General features: G+C 42.1%; 1 protein-coding gene across 9 annotated transcripts in view; it reads right to left on the reverse strand.

Moving 5' to 3' along the window:
• The window catches only part of Arhgap12 (Rho GTPase activating protein 12), a 92,976-nt gene that overhangs the window by 74,400 nt on the left and 580 nt on the right, over positions 1-17,996 (reverse strand). For all 9 annotated transcript variants that reach the window (XR_004517949.1, XM_033765634.1, XM_010621327.2 and 6 more), the window contains exon 2: positions 15,128-15,881. Coding sequence is in view for 8 of the 9 variants with exons in the window: in XM_033765634.1 (XP_033621525.1) it covers positions 15,128-15,811 (684 nt within the window). In the remaining variant the exon portion in view is untranslated. The remainder of the gene's footprint in view (positions 1-15,127; positions 15,882-17,996) is intronic.

Here is a 17,996-nt window from a genome sequence, read left to right on the forward strand (position 1 = left end):
TACAAATATATTTCAAGCTGGTTGAGCTCCTATTCCTTACCTAAATTTTCTTGAAGATTTTGTCATTTTTTTTACTCCCTAATTTCTCTAACACTCTCTGTGTTTCAGGATACCTTAAAATTAAAAAAGGAAAGGAAAAAAAAAGGAAGAGAGAGAGAGGAAGGTGGGGGGTGAGGGCCCAGGGCCAGAGTCAGGAGGTAGGGCCAGGACCAGGGCCAGGGCTAGGCATAGTGGAGCACACCTGCGGTCCCAGTACTTGGGAGACTGAGGCAGGAGGATCACAGCAAAATCAAGGCCAACCTGTACTACACAGCAAGGCCCTGTCTCAAAACAAAAAAAAATCTCAGGCCAGGAATTTGGCTCTGTGCTTCTGCGCCTCCTGCCTCGAAAGTGTTATGTCCAGAGTTCAATTCCCGTACCAAAAAAAAAAAAAAAAAAAAATCTCAAAAAACTGAAGTCGGACTACGTGGTCAACCGTCCACAAAGTCAGCACACAGCCTGCACAAGCAAGCAGGTTGTGCGGGCCAAGTAGGGCACCCGCCCCAAGTGAATGCGTGAGCCACACCAGACCACGCTCCCACACACCAGCAGGACCACTGCAGACCATGCAGAGGCATCACCATCCACCAGCTCCCAGCCAGGTCTAATTTTGCCTCTGCCTGGCACAGGGCAGCTGAGACAAGGCCTAAGCAACCATGCTAACCCCGGATGAGGTCATGGCCCAGGCAGACAAGGGAGCAACCAGACGCCACACTTGCACACCGATTCCACGGTCCACTTGGACCCCACCCCGTGGCCCACATGAGCAGAGACCTGCCGGCAGACTCCACTCCCATCGGTCCTGGGACAGGCACAACTGCACCAGTGCAGAGGGCACCCAGGCAGAGAGACAGCAGCCCGACTGCCAGGGTCCCAGCACCACGGGCTTGGAAAGAAGCCACTCACTGAACACAGCAAGGTTTTGCATTGACTCCATCTTTTAAAATTTTTTTCTAATTTTTATTATTTTTATCTTTCCTCCACTGGGTTTTCTTGGAGTTTGTTTTTTTTTTCCCCCTCCCCTTTGTTTTCTTTCCTGTTTTAGCATCTTTTCTCCCTCTTATGTTTCCCTCTTTCAACTTTCCCTCACTTTTTATTTCCTGTATTTTGCTGTCATTCTTTCCTGTGACGGCGCTACACACTGATTTCCTTTTACTCCTCAGCAGGACCCCACCTCACTTTTCTCTCTTTGTTCTCACATCCCACCAAACTGTTCCAGCGCGGCTCTTTTCACTCTCCAGTTCCCGCCCCTCTACCTTTCCTACCACACCTACTAATGATCTTCGCGAGTCTCCAGGCAGCTGTCGAGTAGTAGGCGACTGCAGCTGACGCTGTCCTACTGTTAGGAGAGGTAGGTGAGGTTGCTCCATTTAGTGGACATCACTCTAAGTCAAATGGAGGTGAGTATCTGGTCTGTCTCAGTGTACATGCATCTCCTCTTTATGGTTAGGAGTGGTAACTACTGGTCCTTAGGGTTCGTCAATACTCAGTCTATATTTGACTATATAATTGATAACTTTATTACAATAGCTAAGGTGACATAGCTGTTGCTATTACTGGTTTTCTCAGGATGCCAATATCTGGATGGCCTTGGAGTGAGTCATTAACAGCACTGTTAATTGGCTGATTCCTGGAGAACTGGGTGGTGAGCCAAACATACTGCAACCTCCACTCCTTAGTAAACAGAGGCAAAGGCCAGTAATCAGCCACACCCAGGCACAAAAACAGACATGAAGAGCAACAAACAGAGTAGAGGACACAGAAGCAACTATTTGATATTTGACAAAGGGGCCAAAAACATACACTAGTGGAAAGAAAGCCTCTTTAATAAATGGTGGTGGAAAAAACAGCTACTTACATGCAGAAGATTGGATCTAGACTTGTATTTCTCACCATATACTAAACTCAAATCAAAGCGGATCAAAGAACTAAATTTGTTAAAACAGAAACACTTACTTGCTGAAAGATAAGTAAAACTCCTGAAGTCAAGGCTGCAGGCAAGGACTTTCTGAATAGAACCCAGGTTACACAGGACAAAGTAAAAAGAATCAACAAATGAGATCTTATCAAATTAGAAGGCTTCTGCAGAGCAAAATAACCAACCAACAGAATGAACAGGCAACCTACAGAAAGGGAAAATATTTTGTGAGCTATTCCTCAGAGGACTAATAAATAAAAACTCAAAAACTTAGACCCTCCTCAAATAAAAAATCCAATTAAAACCAGACAACTGGAATAAATAGATACTTCACAGAAGTACAAATGGCCAATAAATATATGAAGAAATGCTCAACATCACTGGCCATTAGAGAAATGCAAATTTTTAAAAAATGGAGATTCCATCTTACCCTACAAAGAATGGCTATCATCAAGAAATTAATAAATGCTGGCAAGGCATCAGGGGAAGAAAGAACCCTTCTAAATTGTTTGGTGGGAATGTAAACCAATGCAACTACTATGGAAATCAGCTACAAAGACTCCTCAAAAAACTACAACTAGAAATTCCATTTGATCCAGCTATTTACCTTCTGAGTATCTTACCAAAGGTAAAGACATACTTTACAGTGATAACATGCATACCAATGTTTATAGCAACGCAATTCATAATAGCCACATCTTTTTATTTATTTATTTTTAAATTTTTTGGTATGGGGATCAAACTCAGGTCCTTGTGCTTTTGAGGAAGGCAGGAGAACCACCGAGCTAAATCTCCAACATACAACAGATAAAGAAAATGTGGTATTTACACCATAGAGTACTACTGGTGCCATAGAAGGACACATTTGAGTCATTTGTGGGAAAATGGATGTACCTTGAAACCATAGTATTAAGTGAAATAAATCAGACACACAAACTTAAATATCAAATGTCTTCTCTCATAATGTGAAACCCAAAATATAAAAAAAAAGAACAAAAGAAAAAGAGGTAATAGAAAGGAGGAGATAGAGCTTCTCAAACCAGAAGGGGGATCAAGAGATGGAGGAGAGGGAAAGGGGATGGGAAAAAAATGTGTTATGTACCTTACCAACTCCACCCAAAAAATGCAAACAGTATTACTGTAAACATTGATGAAAAAAAATTTTTAAGGCCAGACATGGTGGATTACACACCTGTAATCCAAACACTCAGGAGACTTAGGCAAGAGGACTACTTCAAGCTCGAGGCCAACCTGGGCTACACAACAAAGATCCTGGCTCAAAGAAAGAAAGAAAGAAAAAAAAAGAATATATACCAAAATAGACCATGTCCTGGGCCATTAAATAAATTTTATAAATTTTAAATCATACACAGATTGTTGTCCCACCACAGTGGAATCAAACTAGAAATCAGTAACACAAAAATAAGAAAATCTCTAAACACCTGGAAACTAAACAAGGTACTTCTAAACAAGCCCTAAGTTAAAAAGTCTTAAAGCCAGGTACAGCACCGCAAGCCTATGACACTAGCAACAGTGAAGTAGGATGGATCACAAGGCCAGCCTGGACTACACAGCAGGACTCTGTCTCTGGCAAAAGGGGAAAAAAATCAACAAAAATGAAGATACAACATATCAAACTGGATAACACAGCCAAGCATGGTGGTGCACACCTGTGATCCTAGCACTTGAGAGGCCAAGGCAGGAGGATCGCCATGATTTCAAGCCAGCCTGAGCTACAGTGAGCTCACGATTCCTGAACTACAGAAGGAGAGCCTGTCTCAAAAAACAGCAGAACAAGACTGGACGGACGACACAAAGCTAAAGCTGTAGTGAGGAGAGCTCTGACTGCTCACATATTTAAACCAAAAAAAGGTAAAGTTGACTGAGTCATCTATGCTCCCGCCTTAAATACATGCCCCCACACTCAGAGCAAGCAAAAGAAACATAATAAACAAAAGCAATGAAGTTGATAACAGAAAAATAAAATGCATTAATTAAGCCAGTTACTTGAAAAATAAATCATTGTAATTGACAAAAGTAACAAAATTGACAGAAAACTGAGAGAACAGATACATGGTGAATACAACAGAGAAACACAACGTAAATACTGCAGTATCAAAAACTAAAGGAATAGTACCAGCCATCCTACAAGCATAAATGAGACTTAGGTGAAATGTACCTGAACGACAAAGCAAGACCTAGTCTCAAAAACAATATAGAGGAAAACTTCAACTAAGAAGGGCATCTATACAAAAACCTATACCTAAGGACAGTCCTCCTACCAAAAACAAGTCCTCTTGCACATGGTGCTGAAAAGTGTAGCCAGTGCAATAAGGAGAGAAAGAGGAATTCAAGGTATACAGAACAGAAGGAAGAAATAAAGGTGTTCTCATTTCCAAGTGACCTATCTACACAGAATATCACAGAGCATCACAACAAAATGAAAAAGCTTTCTGTAACCAGTGAATTAGGCAAGGTAACAGGACACAAGAGAACATCAAAGTCTGACATGCAGAAAGCTCAGAAGTCTCACTCTCACTCTAACACCAAGATAAAAGTTAAACAAACTGAAGACCTGTGATTTCTGGGACCCACAGAACACCAGGGTCTCAGGCAAATCACCCTCCAAAATCTGAAGAAGAGGAAGATCCAGAGAGATTTAATTACCTAGAGCAGAAACTACTGGTAGGAATATTTTAGTAATTCTGATGAACTGCTGGAGGCCAAACAGGGACAGATAAGAACCACTAATTTTGGTTGCCACAGACTTGACAGGGACCCTACACTTCTGTGTTCCAAAAACACCACCATGTTATTTCCATAAAGATTTTAAAAAGAGCTAGGCATAATGGCACAGGCCTGCAATCCTAGCACTCAGGAGGCTGAGACAGGAGGACCGGGCTACATAGAGAGTTCAAGGCCAGCCCGGATGACACAGCGAGACCCTGTCTCAAAAAGCAGAAACAAGGACTGGGGATTTAGCTCATTGGCACTGCGCCTGCCTCACAAGCACAAGGTCCTGAATTTGATCCTGGGGACCAAAAAAAAAAAAAACAGATCTAAGAAAGAAGCCTGGAGCTAGCTTTAGTGGCCCATGCCTATAATCCCTGTAATCCCAACACTCAGGAGACCAAGGAAAGAGGGTTATAAATTCCAGGCCAGTTGGGGTAATTCAACAAGACCTTGTCTCGTATAAAGTCTAAAACAGGGGTGTGGATGTAGCGCAATGGTAGAGCACCTAGTGCCAAGCATACTTTAGGCCCTGACTTTAATACCCAGTAAACCCACTCCCCTCAAAATCCAAGAAAGGCAGTCTCATGGCTCTGACCCGGAGAGAGGAGCAGTACCATAAACCCGAGTCACTGTGTGGGAAGGCCACTGCTCCTCCCGGGGTTGAGAAATCTCATCAAAGCCTTGGCCACCCTGGGGATGGCTTCCCAGACCCCAGTGCCCTGTAGGGTGCCCTGAAGCGCACCCTGGAGCGCCACCTCACTAGGGACAGGAGCTGAGATTCCTCCAGGCTTCAGCACCACCAGGGACCTGACACGGTAAGGGAATGAGGTTAACACAGGCTCCCCATCCGTCCACACTCAGCACACCCTGGGGCCCAGGGCCTGAAGAGCAAATCCAGCAGATAGCTCAACAGGGTCAGACACCCAGTGAGGGCTCAGAGAAGCCCCAGACAGCAGACACTCAGGAATCTGAAGCCCCTGGTGTCCACCACTACGAAACGCCACACAGTCCAATTTGTAGCCCTCTCCTCCCGTGAGAGGGCTGTTAAATCCAGTCACTATCACTTGATACGTGCCTGGCTTGAAAACTACACAGAGATGCCAAACAGCAAGAAAACACTCCAAGGAAACAAAATAAGCAGCACGATCAAGTGTGGATTTCAAGCAGATGTTGAACTTATCAGACAGGGAATTTAAAATAACTAATTATATGGTAACTCTATAAAGGAAAAAATGTACAACATACAAGAACAAAACCTAAACACAGAGATAAAAAAAATGCATAAGAAATTATCAAAGCTACAGGCCATTAGGGGCCAGGGATGTAGCTCTGTGGTTCTGCCACCTGCTTCGAAAACGCAAGGGCCTGAGTTCAATCCCCCGTACCAAAAAAAAAAAAAAAAAGCTGCACGCCTTTAGTTTAAATACTATAACAGAAATAGACAACACATCTGATGGCAAGAGTAGCACAATGGACAGCGTAGGGGAACATCAGTGAGCTTGAAGGTATGCTGACAGAAAGTGCCCAAATGGAAGGGAAAGAGCTTAAAGGCTTACATATAGGCACATCATTTTTTTATTTGGAGGGTTTGCTTTAGTGTTTTATTCTTTTGTTTTTGTTTTTGTTTTGAGACAGAGTCTTAGGTCAAGCTGGCCTTAAACTCACTATGTACCCCAGGCTGGCCTCAAACTCTCAGGGATCCTCCCAAGTACTGGGCAATCCTCCTGCCTCAGCCTCCCAACTGCTGGCTGGGATCACAGGTATGCACCACCACCCACACCTGGCATGTAAGCCTATCATTTGAACCATAGAAAACCAAAGAAGAAAGGAATCTTGCAAGAAGCTAGAAGAAAAAATCATACATACAGGGGAACAAAGAAGAGAATCATGGGCTGGGGATTTAGCCGTCTGCCTCACAAATGCAAGGTACTGAGTTCAATCCCCGGTACCAAAAAAAAAAAAAAATAGAGAGAGAGAGAGAGAGAGAATCATGACAAAGAGAGAATGGGGTGAAATATGTAAAATGTTGAAAAGAAAAAAATCTATATTTAAGCAGAAATATTTTTCTGAATGAAGAAAACCAATGAAATTGAGTACTACCAGACTTGCCTGCAGGAAATGTTAGTACTGCTAGCTGGGGTGGGAGTGGGGACGTAGCTCAATGGTAGACTTCATGCCCAACATGTGCACCAGTCCCTAGGTTCAATCCCCAGCTCTGGCGAGCTACGCTCCACATCTATCTACAGACTTAGGACAATCCCTACTGGAAGCCCAGTTGGTTTCTTTGTAGACACTGACAAACTAATACAAAATTCATAAGGAATTCGAAGGACCTAGGATATACAAACACTCCTGCAACAGAACAAAAACATAGGAGGACTAACACTTTAATTCCTTAAAATTTACAAGAGCAATCAAGACAGTCTAGTACAAATATAAGGACAAATATATAAATTAGTGAAATAGAACTAAGCTCAGAAATAAATCAGTGTGTCTGTCTATAGTCAAATGATTTTCTACAAGGGTGCTGGGACCATTCAATGAAGTTCTGAGTCTTCAACAAAAACTTTCAGGACTAAGAGGGGCAACTCTAAGTTGCAGAAAGGAGATTCAACTGCTACTCAATTCCAAGGCCACACCGCACACTTCTCAGCTTACTTAAGAAACCTAGGGAGGGACAAGAAGGAAGAGTTCTAACACCTTTTGCTGAGAGGGACACCAAGAGGACACGTCATAAAAGTTACAGACTAGCTTTATACCTGAGTAAGACCCCCTACTGTCCTGTAAAAGACAACTGAGGAGAGGCCTCCAGCCAGTGCAGGGTATTCCAGAAGTGTGTGACCACCTGGCACATCACAGACCCCACAGATAGCTGAGGCTGCACAGGCAGACACCATACACAGAGCATTCAATGTAGTAAGCACCCTACCCTCATCTCTTTCGCTTACTCTCATGGATGATCTGGATCTTAAAATAAGGAAGAGGAAAAGGTGTCTGAGAGAGTCTCTTGACTGCATTCTAGGTACTGAAATGGGAGAAGAGTAGACAATGCCCTTGTGCCACTGTAAGTCTCCCAAGGCACAGGTTAGGTCTATGCTGAGGAGAGGGGAGCATGTGTAATGGACATTGAATGTGACATTAAAATGTTTGGGTGGACCAAAAAAAAAAGTTGGAAGGCCAGGTGTGGTGGCTCACACCTGTAATCCCAGCCCTCGGGAGGCTAAGGCAGGAGGATCTCTGAGAGTTTAAAACCAGCGTGGGCTACATACTGAGTTCAAGGCCAGCCTGAACTACAAAGCTGGTGGGAAAAAAAGTAAGAACCTTAGCTGGGCATGGTTTGCATGTTATTCCAGTACTTGGGAAGGATTGCTGAGAGTTCGAGGCCAGCCTGGGCTACACAGCAAGTTCAAGGCCAGCTTGCACTACACAAAGCAAGACTTTGTCTCAAAAAAAAAAAAAAACCAAAAGATTTCCTTTTTAATAAGAATCTTTGTCATTCAAATGACAATGTCAAGACAAGACAATCCACAGAAAGGGAGAAAATATTTGCAAATCATATATTCAATAAGGAACCTATCTAGGCTACCTTATAAAGAACTCAAACTTGATAATAAAAGTACAACCCAATTTAAAAATGGGCCAAAGATTGAAGAGACTTTTCCCCAAGGAAGGTATCCAAACAGCTGCTGAACATACAAAATGCTACTCGGCATTATTAATCATGAGGGAAAACTAAATCAAAGCCACAATGAAATATACCACTTCATATTCTCCAGAACAACTACAGTCAAAAAGTCAAGTAAATACTAACAGTGGAAGAACTAGAAGCTTTATGCCTTGCTGGTAGGAATATAAAATGGTATAGCCACACTGGAAAATGGTCTGGCAGGTCCTCAAACAGTTAAAACTAATTTACCCTATGACTTGGTAATTCCTAAGAGAAATAAAAACCTACGTCCGCATGTAAGTAAGTAAGTGCTTATGATGGATTATTTACTCTCAACAAAAGGTAGAAACAACCAAAGTGTTAAAAAAGTGATGCTGCATGGATAAAAAGGGTATTATTCCACCATAAAAAGGAATGTAGTACTGTAACCGATAAGGTAAAATTGATTTTTGAAACTCAGGATGTTTTGTTTTAGAGACAGGCTGCCTCTCCAACTTCCTCCTGCTGCAGTGTACACTGCCAGCCCCTCTTCTCCTCAGCTCAGATGGACTGAAAACCAACCTGTCTACTGAAGGGGATACGAGACACTGGCCCCATGAGGTCTCCCACACACGCACGTGCCGTTTCCACAGTGGAAGGAAGGAGCAGAGAAATGGCCAGGAGATAAATCAGCCAGACATTTCCTTGTCTAGTCTCACTGTCTTCCTCCCCTTTCTTCCCTGCAGTAACAGCCCTAGCACACCGTGCAGGGAGAAACAGAGACTTGAGGCAACAGAAGGCCCTTGCATCTGCTCCGGAGCTAGCTTTGAATAAAACCCCTTTCCTTTCCCACTAAAAGGCAATCTGGAGCTGAGCAGCTACTGGCTGTAAAGGTACTGATGTTACAACATGAATGGTCCTCAACAGTATGAAGGTGGCAAAAAAAAAGCCAGTCACAAAAGAATGCATATTATAATTCCACAGAAATGAGCAGTCAGGGGAGGGAAATATGTCCAGGTAGAGAGCAGATTAACAGTTGCTGAGAACCAGGGAGGGTAGATGGATAATGGAAGATAGTTAAAGGGTAGAGAAAACTACAAAGTTCTCATGAAAAAAATCTAGAGCATCTAAATTAATGAGAATCTAGTCTTTGTTACAGTTTAGATCAAACATACCACCCAAGGGCCAGGGATTTAGCTCAGTGACACCATGCCTACCTCACAAACACAAGTTCTGAATTTGATACCTGACACTGCGCCAAAAAAAAAAAAAAAGAAAGAAAAAACCACCCAAAAGGGGCCTGTGTCAGAGATGGGGACTGCGGACGGTGCCTGGGTCACAGGGACACTGCACTCCGCAGGGGTTTATCCAACGACGACGAGTTCACAGCCAGCCGAATGTGCTGCTGGGAAGTAGAGCTGGCTGGGGAGGGAGTCCCTGGAGCTGTGCGCACCTCTGGAGGGTGCAGCTGTCACCCAGCTCCTCTGTCCTTGCTGTCTCCAGCAAGCAGCTCTCTCCCGCCATGCCCTCCACCTAGGATGTGTTTGCACTGGAGCCAGCAAACTGACCAACACATTGTCCGTGGCTAAGAAGATTCAACAACCCGACCTGCAGACCGAGCCCAATTCAAATCAAAATGCCAACAGAATTACTCTGTGAAAACAGACAAACCAGCCGGGCACAGTGGTGCACACTTGTAACCCCAGTATTTGGAAGGCTGAGGTAGAAGAATCACCACAAAGTGAGGCCAGCCTGGGCTATACAAGTTGAGTTCAAGGCCAGTCTTGAACAGTATAGCAAGAGTCTGCCTCAAAAACAAACAAAAAAAAAAGGATAAACTCAATCTAAATTTAATAAGGAAAGGCAAAAGACCCAAAATAGTCAATGTGATCCTAAAGCAGAACAAAGCTGATGGATATAAATTATTTAATTTCACACTTTCTATAAAGCTACCTTAATCCAGACAGCATGGACCTTACAATAAAACTACCTTAATTCAGACAACATGAAAATAACAGTAAAATTATCTTAATCCGGAGAACCTGGAATTAGCAAAAGAATGACACACATAATAATGGAACACAGAAAAATCAAGGAAGAGACCCAATACATCAACAGAGGAATAAAAGCAATTTCATGGAGAAAGAAAAATTTTCAACGAATAGCAACACAACAATTGAATATGTATATGAAAATAAGCCCTCAAGAATCAAAAAAATAGGGCCAGGCATTTAGCTCAGTGGTACCACCACCTGCCTCGCAAGCTTAAGGTCCTGAGTTCTAGCCCCATACTGGGGGGAAAAAAAAGAACAAACAAAAACAACAACAAAAAATAATAAACCTAGATAAAGACCTAAACTTTTTTTTTTAAATTACCTCAAAACGAATCATGGGAGTGGGGCGTGGTAGCACACACCTGTAATTCCAGCACTCAGGCGACTGAAGCAGCGCATCACTGTGAGTTCAAGGTCAGCCTGGGCTACACAGTGAAACCATGTCTCAAAGGAAGAGCAGGAGGTCAGGGAGGGGAGGGAGGGAGGGGGAGGAAGAAAGAAGGGAGGAAGGGGGGAGAGAGGGAGGGGACAGAGAGATCTAAACACAAAACTCAAGATTGTAGAATTGACACAAAGAAAACTCCGGGTGACCTCAAGTTTTGGCAATGTGTTGTTGTTGTTGTTGTTGTTTTTCTTTTTTTGGTACTGGGGATCGAACTCAGGTCCTTGTGCTTACGAGGCAGGCGACAGAATCTCTGAGCTAAATCCCCAGCCCTTGGCAATGAGTTAATAAAAACATGATCCATGATAGAAATAACTGTTTAAGTTTCAGATTTCTATTAGAAAAGTAGAAACTTCTCTACAAAAGAAAGTTAAGGAAAAGACAAGACACAGACCGAGAGAAAATATAAAACACATACTTGATAAAAGATCTGTTTCCAAAATATGCAGGGAACTCAAAACTCAACAATAGGAAAACCCAATTAAAAATTAAGCAAAAGATCTGAAAGAAACTTAAGAAAAAAAAAGACAGCAAATAAGTACCTGAAAAGATACTTATCATTTGTCACTAGGGACTACAATTAAAAACAAGGAGAAAGGCTGGGATTTAGCTCAGCAGATCTGCTGCCTGCCTCACAGGCACAAGGACCCAAGTTCGATTCCTGGTTACAAAAAACAAGGAAATACTACGTACCTATTTGAATGACCAAAATACCAAAAAAAAAAAAAAAAAAAAATTGGCATATCAGATACTAGTAAAGATTCACACAACAGATACTACCATCCATTGCTAATAGGATGGATACACAACAGTAGAGTCACCTTGAGAGGCAGTGTGGCAGTTCTCTGAACGCTAAGGCTTCTTCTCATGGTGTGCAGCCTTGTGCCCTCAGGTGTTTACCAACTGATTTTAAATTACACACACACAAAAGCCTACACATGTACATTCATAGCACTAATAACTGACACAATCAGTATAACCCCGAAAATGAAAACAGAATTGCATGTTAAGTATGGTAACTCCTGGAAGAAGTCATACCCTGCGGTGGCACAATTCTGACAGTCTATTTGTGTACAACAGAGGCCTGAGGGGAGTATTCTCTCCTTCCAGGAGAAGCCTCTTCCAGCTTCTTAGAACTGATGGCGTTCCTTTGCTTGTCATCACTCTTAGGCGAGGTCAGCATCTTCAAATATCTCTCTGGCTCATCTTCATGTCATCCTCTCTCTGAGTGGTGCTTCCGCCTCTCTTATGCAACACATGTGACTGTTAACCAAACCTGCGAAGACCTCTTTTCCAAGTGCAGTAACATGTAAAAGTTCCATGGATTAGGATCTGACCTCCCTGGTGGATGTTATGGCTGTGTCTTGATGTACCCCCAAAGCTGCATGCAGTCAGTCATGGGAGGAGCTTTTCAGAGGGGACTGGATCTGGAGTGTGTGGTGCTGGGATCAAGGCTGTGTGATCACTACATCAGCCCACTGATTGCTTTGGCACCGTTCTGGCTAGGATTAAAGGTGTGAGGGCTGTACCTGCTCTAGGCTGAGTAGCCTGCATAAAATATAAGGACAGGAAGAGGGCTAATCGCTCTCACCTGCCTGATTGCCATGGACTGTTTCTCCTCCGTGATGCCCCCTGCTTTGCCACCCTGCTGTGGAGCCAGCCAACTATGGACTGAAATCTCTACAAATGTGAGCCAAGTCAATCTTTCTTCCTTTACCTTTGAGTGTCAGGTATTTCGTCTCAGCAACAAGAAACTAAAGGGGATATAATTCAGCCCGCAAGTGCTAAACACAGATTACCTGTTTCAAGATTCATTATATAGCTATTAGTCATTAAGGGTTCATGATCCTAGAGAAGGGATGCATATGAATCAAACAGAATAAATGACCCAGAAATAGACCCACACAAATATGCCCACTTGATTTTTAACAGAAATATAAAAACAATTTATTGAATGAAAGACAGCCTTTTCAACAAATGGTACTGTTACAACTAAATATCCAGACCAAAAAGCAAACAAAAAAGAATATGAGCTAAGTATCAAGTCTTAGCCAAAAATAGGCCACAAATTCAAATGTGAGATATAAACCCATACACCACTTCTAAAGAGGAAAAAAAATAGAAACATTCAAAATCTAGAGCCAATTTGAAGAGTGTCAGGGTATTTGGTCATTGTTAGAAGCAACTCCTCCGTCCAGCCAAGCCTGCATCAGAGCACAACCTTGAGAGACCCCTGAGCCTTCAGAACAACCAGCTAAGGTGCTGATTTACTGACCCACAGAGACCAAGAGATAAGAGATGTTTACTATTTCAAGCCACTAAATTTGGGGTAGCGCTGGGCATGCTGGCACACATCTGTAATTCCAGCACTCTGTGAGGCTGAGGCAGGACGACTGCAAGTTTGAAACCCAGCCTGGGCAATTTAGCAAGACCCTGTGTCAAAATAAAAAAGCACATTCATAGCTCAGTGTGAAGAAGGCCCTGGGTTCAATCTCCAGTAATGCAGGAAAAAATACCACTAGATGCCTGATGCACTTAACTGTTTACCTCAATGTCCCTGTGATCTCTCTTCAGCGTGAACTTAACTGTAACACACAGAGGTTAAATAATTTTTCCTAGGCTGAGACACAGGTCAGTAGTACAGCACTTTCCTAGTTAACTGTGAGGCAATGGGTTCAATTTCTAGCACAGCAGAGAAAAACAAAGTAATTTTTCCCAATTATCGCAGAGCTGATAAGTGATAAGGAACAAGGTTCAAACCTAAAGCCAGGAATACTAACTATTATACAAAACATTCTCCCCAAAGCTGAAGTGGTTTCTGTACCATGTCTTTTATTTGTTGCTATAAAGTAGAAGGCAAGGTTATCTGTTAATGGCAGGGGAAGGCAAGTGATTCAGAAAAAATGAAGAAAATGGCAAAGGTTTAAAACAGTGGCCACAGAATTAGTAAGAGGGCTCACCAAGAAATCTAACTGGGTTTCCAAATAGTGCTAAGGCCCAGGTAGGTTAGGAGCCACGAACGTCTAGAGCAGGGAACTTAAGATAGCCATAATGAAGAGAACTTTGTTTATGTACATAAATATAAGTCAAACTGTGAAATAGTGGTTACAACTGGACAGAATAAAAAAACGCATGTTTTGAGAGCCTATTAAGTTCTATAAGAAGCTATGTGCAAAAAAACTGCATGAAACACTGTATATTCTATGTCAGATTATCAAACAAAGACTGAAGGAAAGCCTATGAGATTCAGCCTGAGATAAGCTGACAGTGCAACTTCATGCCTTGGTCTCAAACACTAGAATTTTTTCTAGAGAATCTTCCCTTTTCTATTCAAAAATGTTATAAGAGTCAGGCATGGTGGCACATGCCTATAATCTCAGCACTCTGGGAGGTTGAGGCAGAAGAGGACTCCTGTAAATTTGAAGCCAAGAGTCTGGGCTACACAGTGAAAGAGACCTGATCTCACAAAGGTGAGGGAGAGGGGTAGGAGAAATGGGGGAGAGGTAGGAAGAGAGAGAGACCCACCCCTGCCAGCCCACACACGTGCTTTTAAGATTTTACTGCACATGAGAAATACAATGGCATTGACTTAATCGCAAAAGAAAGTAAAGTGGGGGGAAACAAACCACAAGCAAAATTTATTCTATGGTAAAAGTCAGTGCAATCATTGAGGAACAGATACTAACATACTTATGACACAAAAGCCATTAATAATGGAAGCAGAGATTTATTAAGCGCTCTCTTGGTATTCAAAGTTTAAAAAAAGGTACAATAAGCAAAAGTCAATATTCTAGTGACATCTTTCCTCAGATATCCATTATTTGTTTTTAGTTTGTTTTTTTTTTTTTTGGTATCAGGGACTGAACTCAGGACCTTACACTTGCTAAGTAGGCAGCAGAACCACTGAGCTAAATCCCCAGTTGGATATCCATCATTAAGTGAAGTACTAAAGTCAAACTGAGTACTGCTAGTACAGTAAAATTGTTTCTATTAATAGAAATATCACTGGATAAATTGTTTTATGCATAATCAATAGATAAAAATTAACTTCCATATTTAAAGTAGTTCTATTCCCTATAAAAGCACAAGGGTTACAAAAACCAGTGACCCTTTATGAATTTCCCAAGTTATTTCACACATCTTCTAGCTCTTTAAAGCATGACACAATCCATGTACTCTGAAAATATAAAGCAAAACGGACTTTATCATTCACAAGGATTTTAATTAAAAGAAAACATGTAATCAATTGTTATTAAGGCAATAGAAGAGTTTCATCACTCTGCTTTCAATCTTACCCTGATCTGTTCGGTGGAGCTGCTGCTAAGTTCATCTCCAGATTCAGAATCCTGATGTATTCTCTCTGAGCTTTCTCCTGCTGAATCACAAGACTGCTCCAGAGAGAAGCCAGTTTTCTCTACGTCCAAGAACTCCTGACCCGGAAAGTGACCAAATAAGCGCGTCCTGTTCTGGCTGGAAACTTTGGGAGAATGGGAGTCATTGTTAAACTTTCCGTTGTTATGGGTCACGTCCAGGCTTAGGGTGAGAATTTGACCTGGATTACAGCTGGGTCCAAAATTCTGATTGGCATCACGGATAAGACCTGTTCCCTGAACAGACAGTGAGGGCTTTCCAAAACTCGAAAGCTCAGGCAATTTGTTCACATTTTCTGTGGATCTCTGAAGATGCAGGCTCTGGATTGTTTTCATAGAACTGTTTGGCAGTCCGGCTGCCTGCTTCACAGGTGGCATCAGGGCTCTGCGGGTGACCTCCTTCACGTACTGGGCCGGCACATAGAATGCTTTGGAGTTCTCATCCGGTTTGACTTGCCACCAGTCGTCATTGGTCTTCTTCACCAAGATGTAACGCTCCCCTTGTCTTATCACCACCTTCCTGTCCTTTGCTTCGTACTCATAATCATACTCCACTTCGATGTACACTTGTCCTGGAATGGTCTTCCCACTTCTATCCGCCATCTTCATGCAATAATGTTCACCTCTCAAAAAGGATGGCACGCCACATTATAGCTTTGTGGCTTGCTGATTCATGGAGCTATTTTATTTGTGTGGAGAAAAGGAATAAAGAAAAAACAGATGTAATCTGGATTTGGTATTTACTCACAAACACCACATAATACAGCTCATTTAGAGAACAATGCCTCCAAATCTCAAGCCTAGAAAGTAAGATTGTTCCTAATGTCACGTGTATTACCCTACATTAAAAACACTTCCATTTAACCTGTATTTTTCAGTTAATTATGACCCAAACCAAAACTAATGAATGGAGTAGTAAATTCACTAGCCAATATTCTATAAAAAACTAAAAGGGGAAGAGATAGCAGGAAGGGGAAGTAAAAAGGATCAAGATGCCAGACGTGTGTGTACCAATTCACCAAGCCAAATGCACTATGCATCGCAAACATAGTAAGAATAAGAATTCAGACAAACCAATTCTCACAACCGCCTTTAATTTCTCAGAAAGGCTCAGTAATAATCAATAATACATACCAGCCCCTGACTGAAAGCCAGGCACTGGGCTAGTCTCACCACCTAAGACACCTTCTCAAATTGGAGCAACCACTGACCTTGCATTAATGTTTTATTCTATTTTCCAAAAGAGTAAAAATATCAGTGAGCTTAAAAAATTTAAATTACCCAAAACTAGTTAACTAATTTAAATTTAAAAATAAATTTCTAAAAGAACAGCATTGTTATTACAGGGCAAAACTTTTACAAAACACTAAAAGAAAAAAAGAGTTTACCGAGTTTCCCTATTACCTCTACTCCTTTTAGACCAAATCTCACAAATGACAAGTCTTTTACATTACAAACATTTTTTTAAAAAAATCACTGGGCCAGGAATGGTGATGCCCACCTATGATCCCAGTACTCAGAAGGCTGAGGCAGGAGGACAGCTGTGAGTTCAAGACCAGCCTGAACTACATACCAAGAACCTGTTTCCAAAAACAAAAACAAAAACAAAAACAAACAAACTCCCTCTACCTCCCCCTCTCACTGGATGCAGTAGCACACATCTGTAATTACAGCATTCTAGCAGGCTGAAGCATAGATCTCAAGTTTGAGCCCAGCCTGGGCAACTTAGTGACTCAGCAAGACTTTCAGAACAAAAAGGTAAAAAGGGCTGGAGATGTAGTTCAGTATGAAAGCCCTAGGTTCAATCCCCAATACCACCAAAAAAAGAAAAGAAAAAAGTAAGAAACTCTACTTCATTCTCCATTTCAAAGACTATTAGGAATAGCCCTAAATTGGCTTGAGAAATTCAGAATAAACTTTTATTTCTACATCCATGTCAAAACATTTTATTGCCATATAACATTACACACGAGGTTCAAAATGATCACAGAATCTCAATATTGCTAGAGTGTGAGTAAACCAATTCCCAACTGCTGTGGGATGAAGTTCCTCCCAAGATATGCTCAAGTATCAACCCCAGGACCTGTGACTGGAAATAGCGGCTTTGAGATCATACCTGATTAGGCCCCCAAACCCAGTGACTGGTGTGTCACAGGAGAAAGAAGTTCGGAGACAAGGAACACGGGGAGAAAGGCCATGTGAAGACAGAAGCCGGAACAGGGAGTGAACACCAACAACTGTCAACAAAACCCAGAAGCTAGGAAGATGCAAGCAAGGGGTGTCCCCTATTCCAGCAGGTGCACCCTGCAGATACTTTGATTTTGGACTGCCAGTCTACGGCACTGTGGTAGAAGAAACTTCTGTCTCAAGCCACTGTGTTAGCAATACAGGGTTAGGATCCCTAATTCAAAATCCCAAATGCTCCAAAATCTGAAACTTTCTGAGCACCAACTTGACGCTGGAGGCAGAAAATTCCACATGTGATCTTATGTGATGGGTCAGCCAAAATGCAGGCACATTGATGCTTGTAAAAGTACCTTCAGATTATGGGTACAAGAAGTATAAATGAATTTCACATTCATACTTGGGTTTTTTTTCCCCAAGATATCTCACATAGCCAGGCGTGGTGGTGCATACCTGTAATCCCAGCACTCAGGAGGCTGAGGCAGGAGGATCACTGTGAGTTTTAGACCAGCCTGGACTACATAGTGAGTTCCAGGACAGTCTCAACTACATACTGAGACCCTGTCTCAAAAAAAAAAAAAAAAAAAAAAAAAAAAAAAAAATTACAAAA

The sequence above is a fragment of the Fukomys damarensis genome, unplaced genomic scaffold (assembly GCF_012274545.1).
Source record: "Fukomys damarensis isolate Sample0158 unplaced genomic scaffold, DMR_v1.0_HiC HiC_scaffold_19, whole genome shotgun sequence".
In the NCBI taxonomy this organism is placed as follows: Eukaryota; Metazoa; Chordata; class Mammalia; order Rodentia; family Bathyergidae; genus Fukomys; species Fukomys damarensis.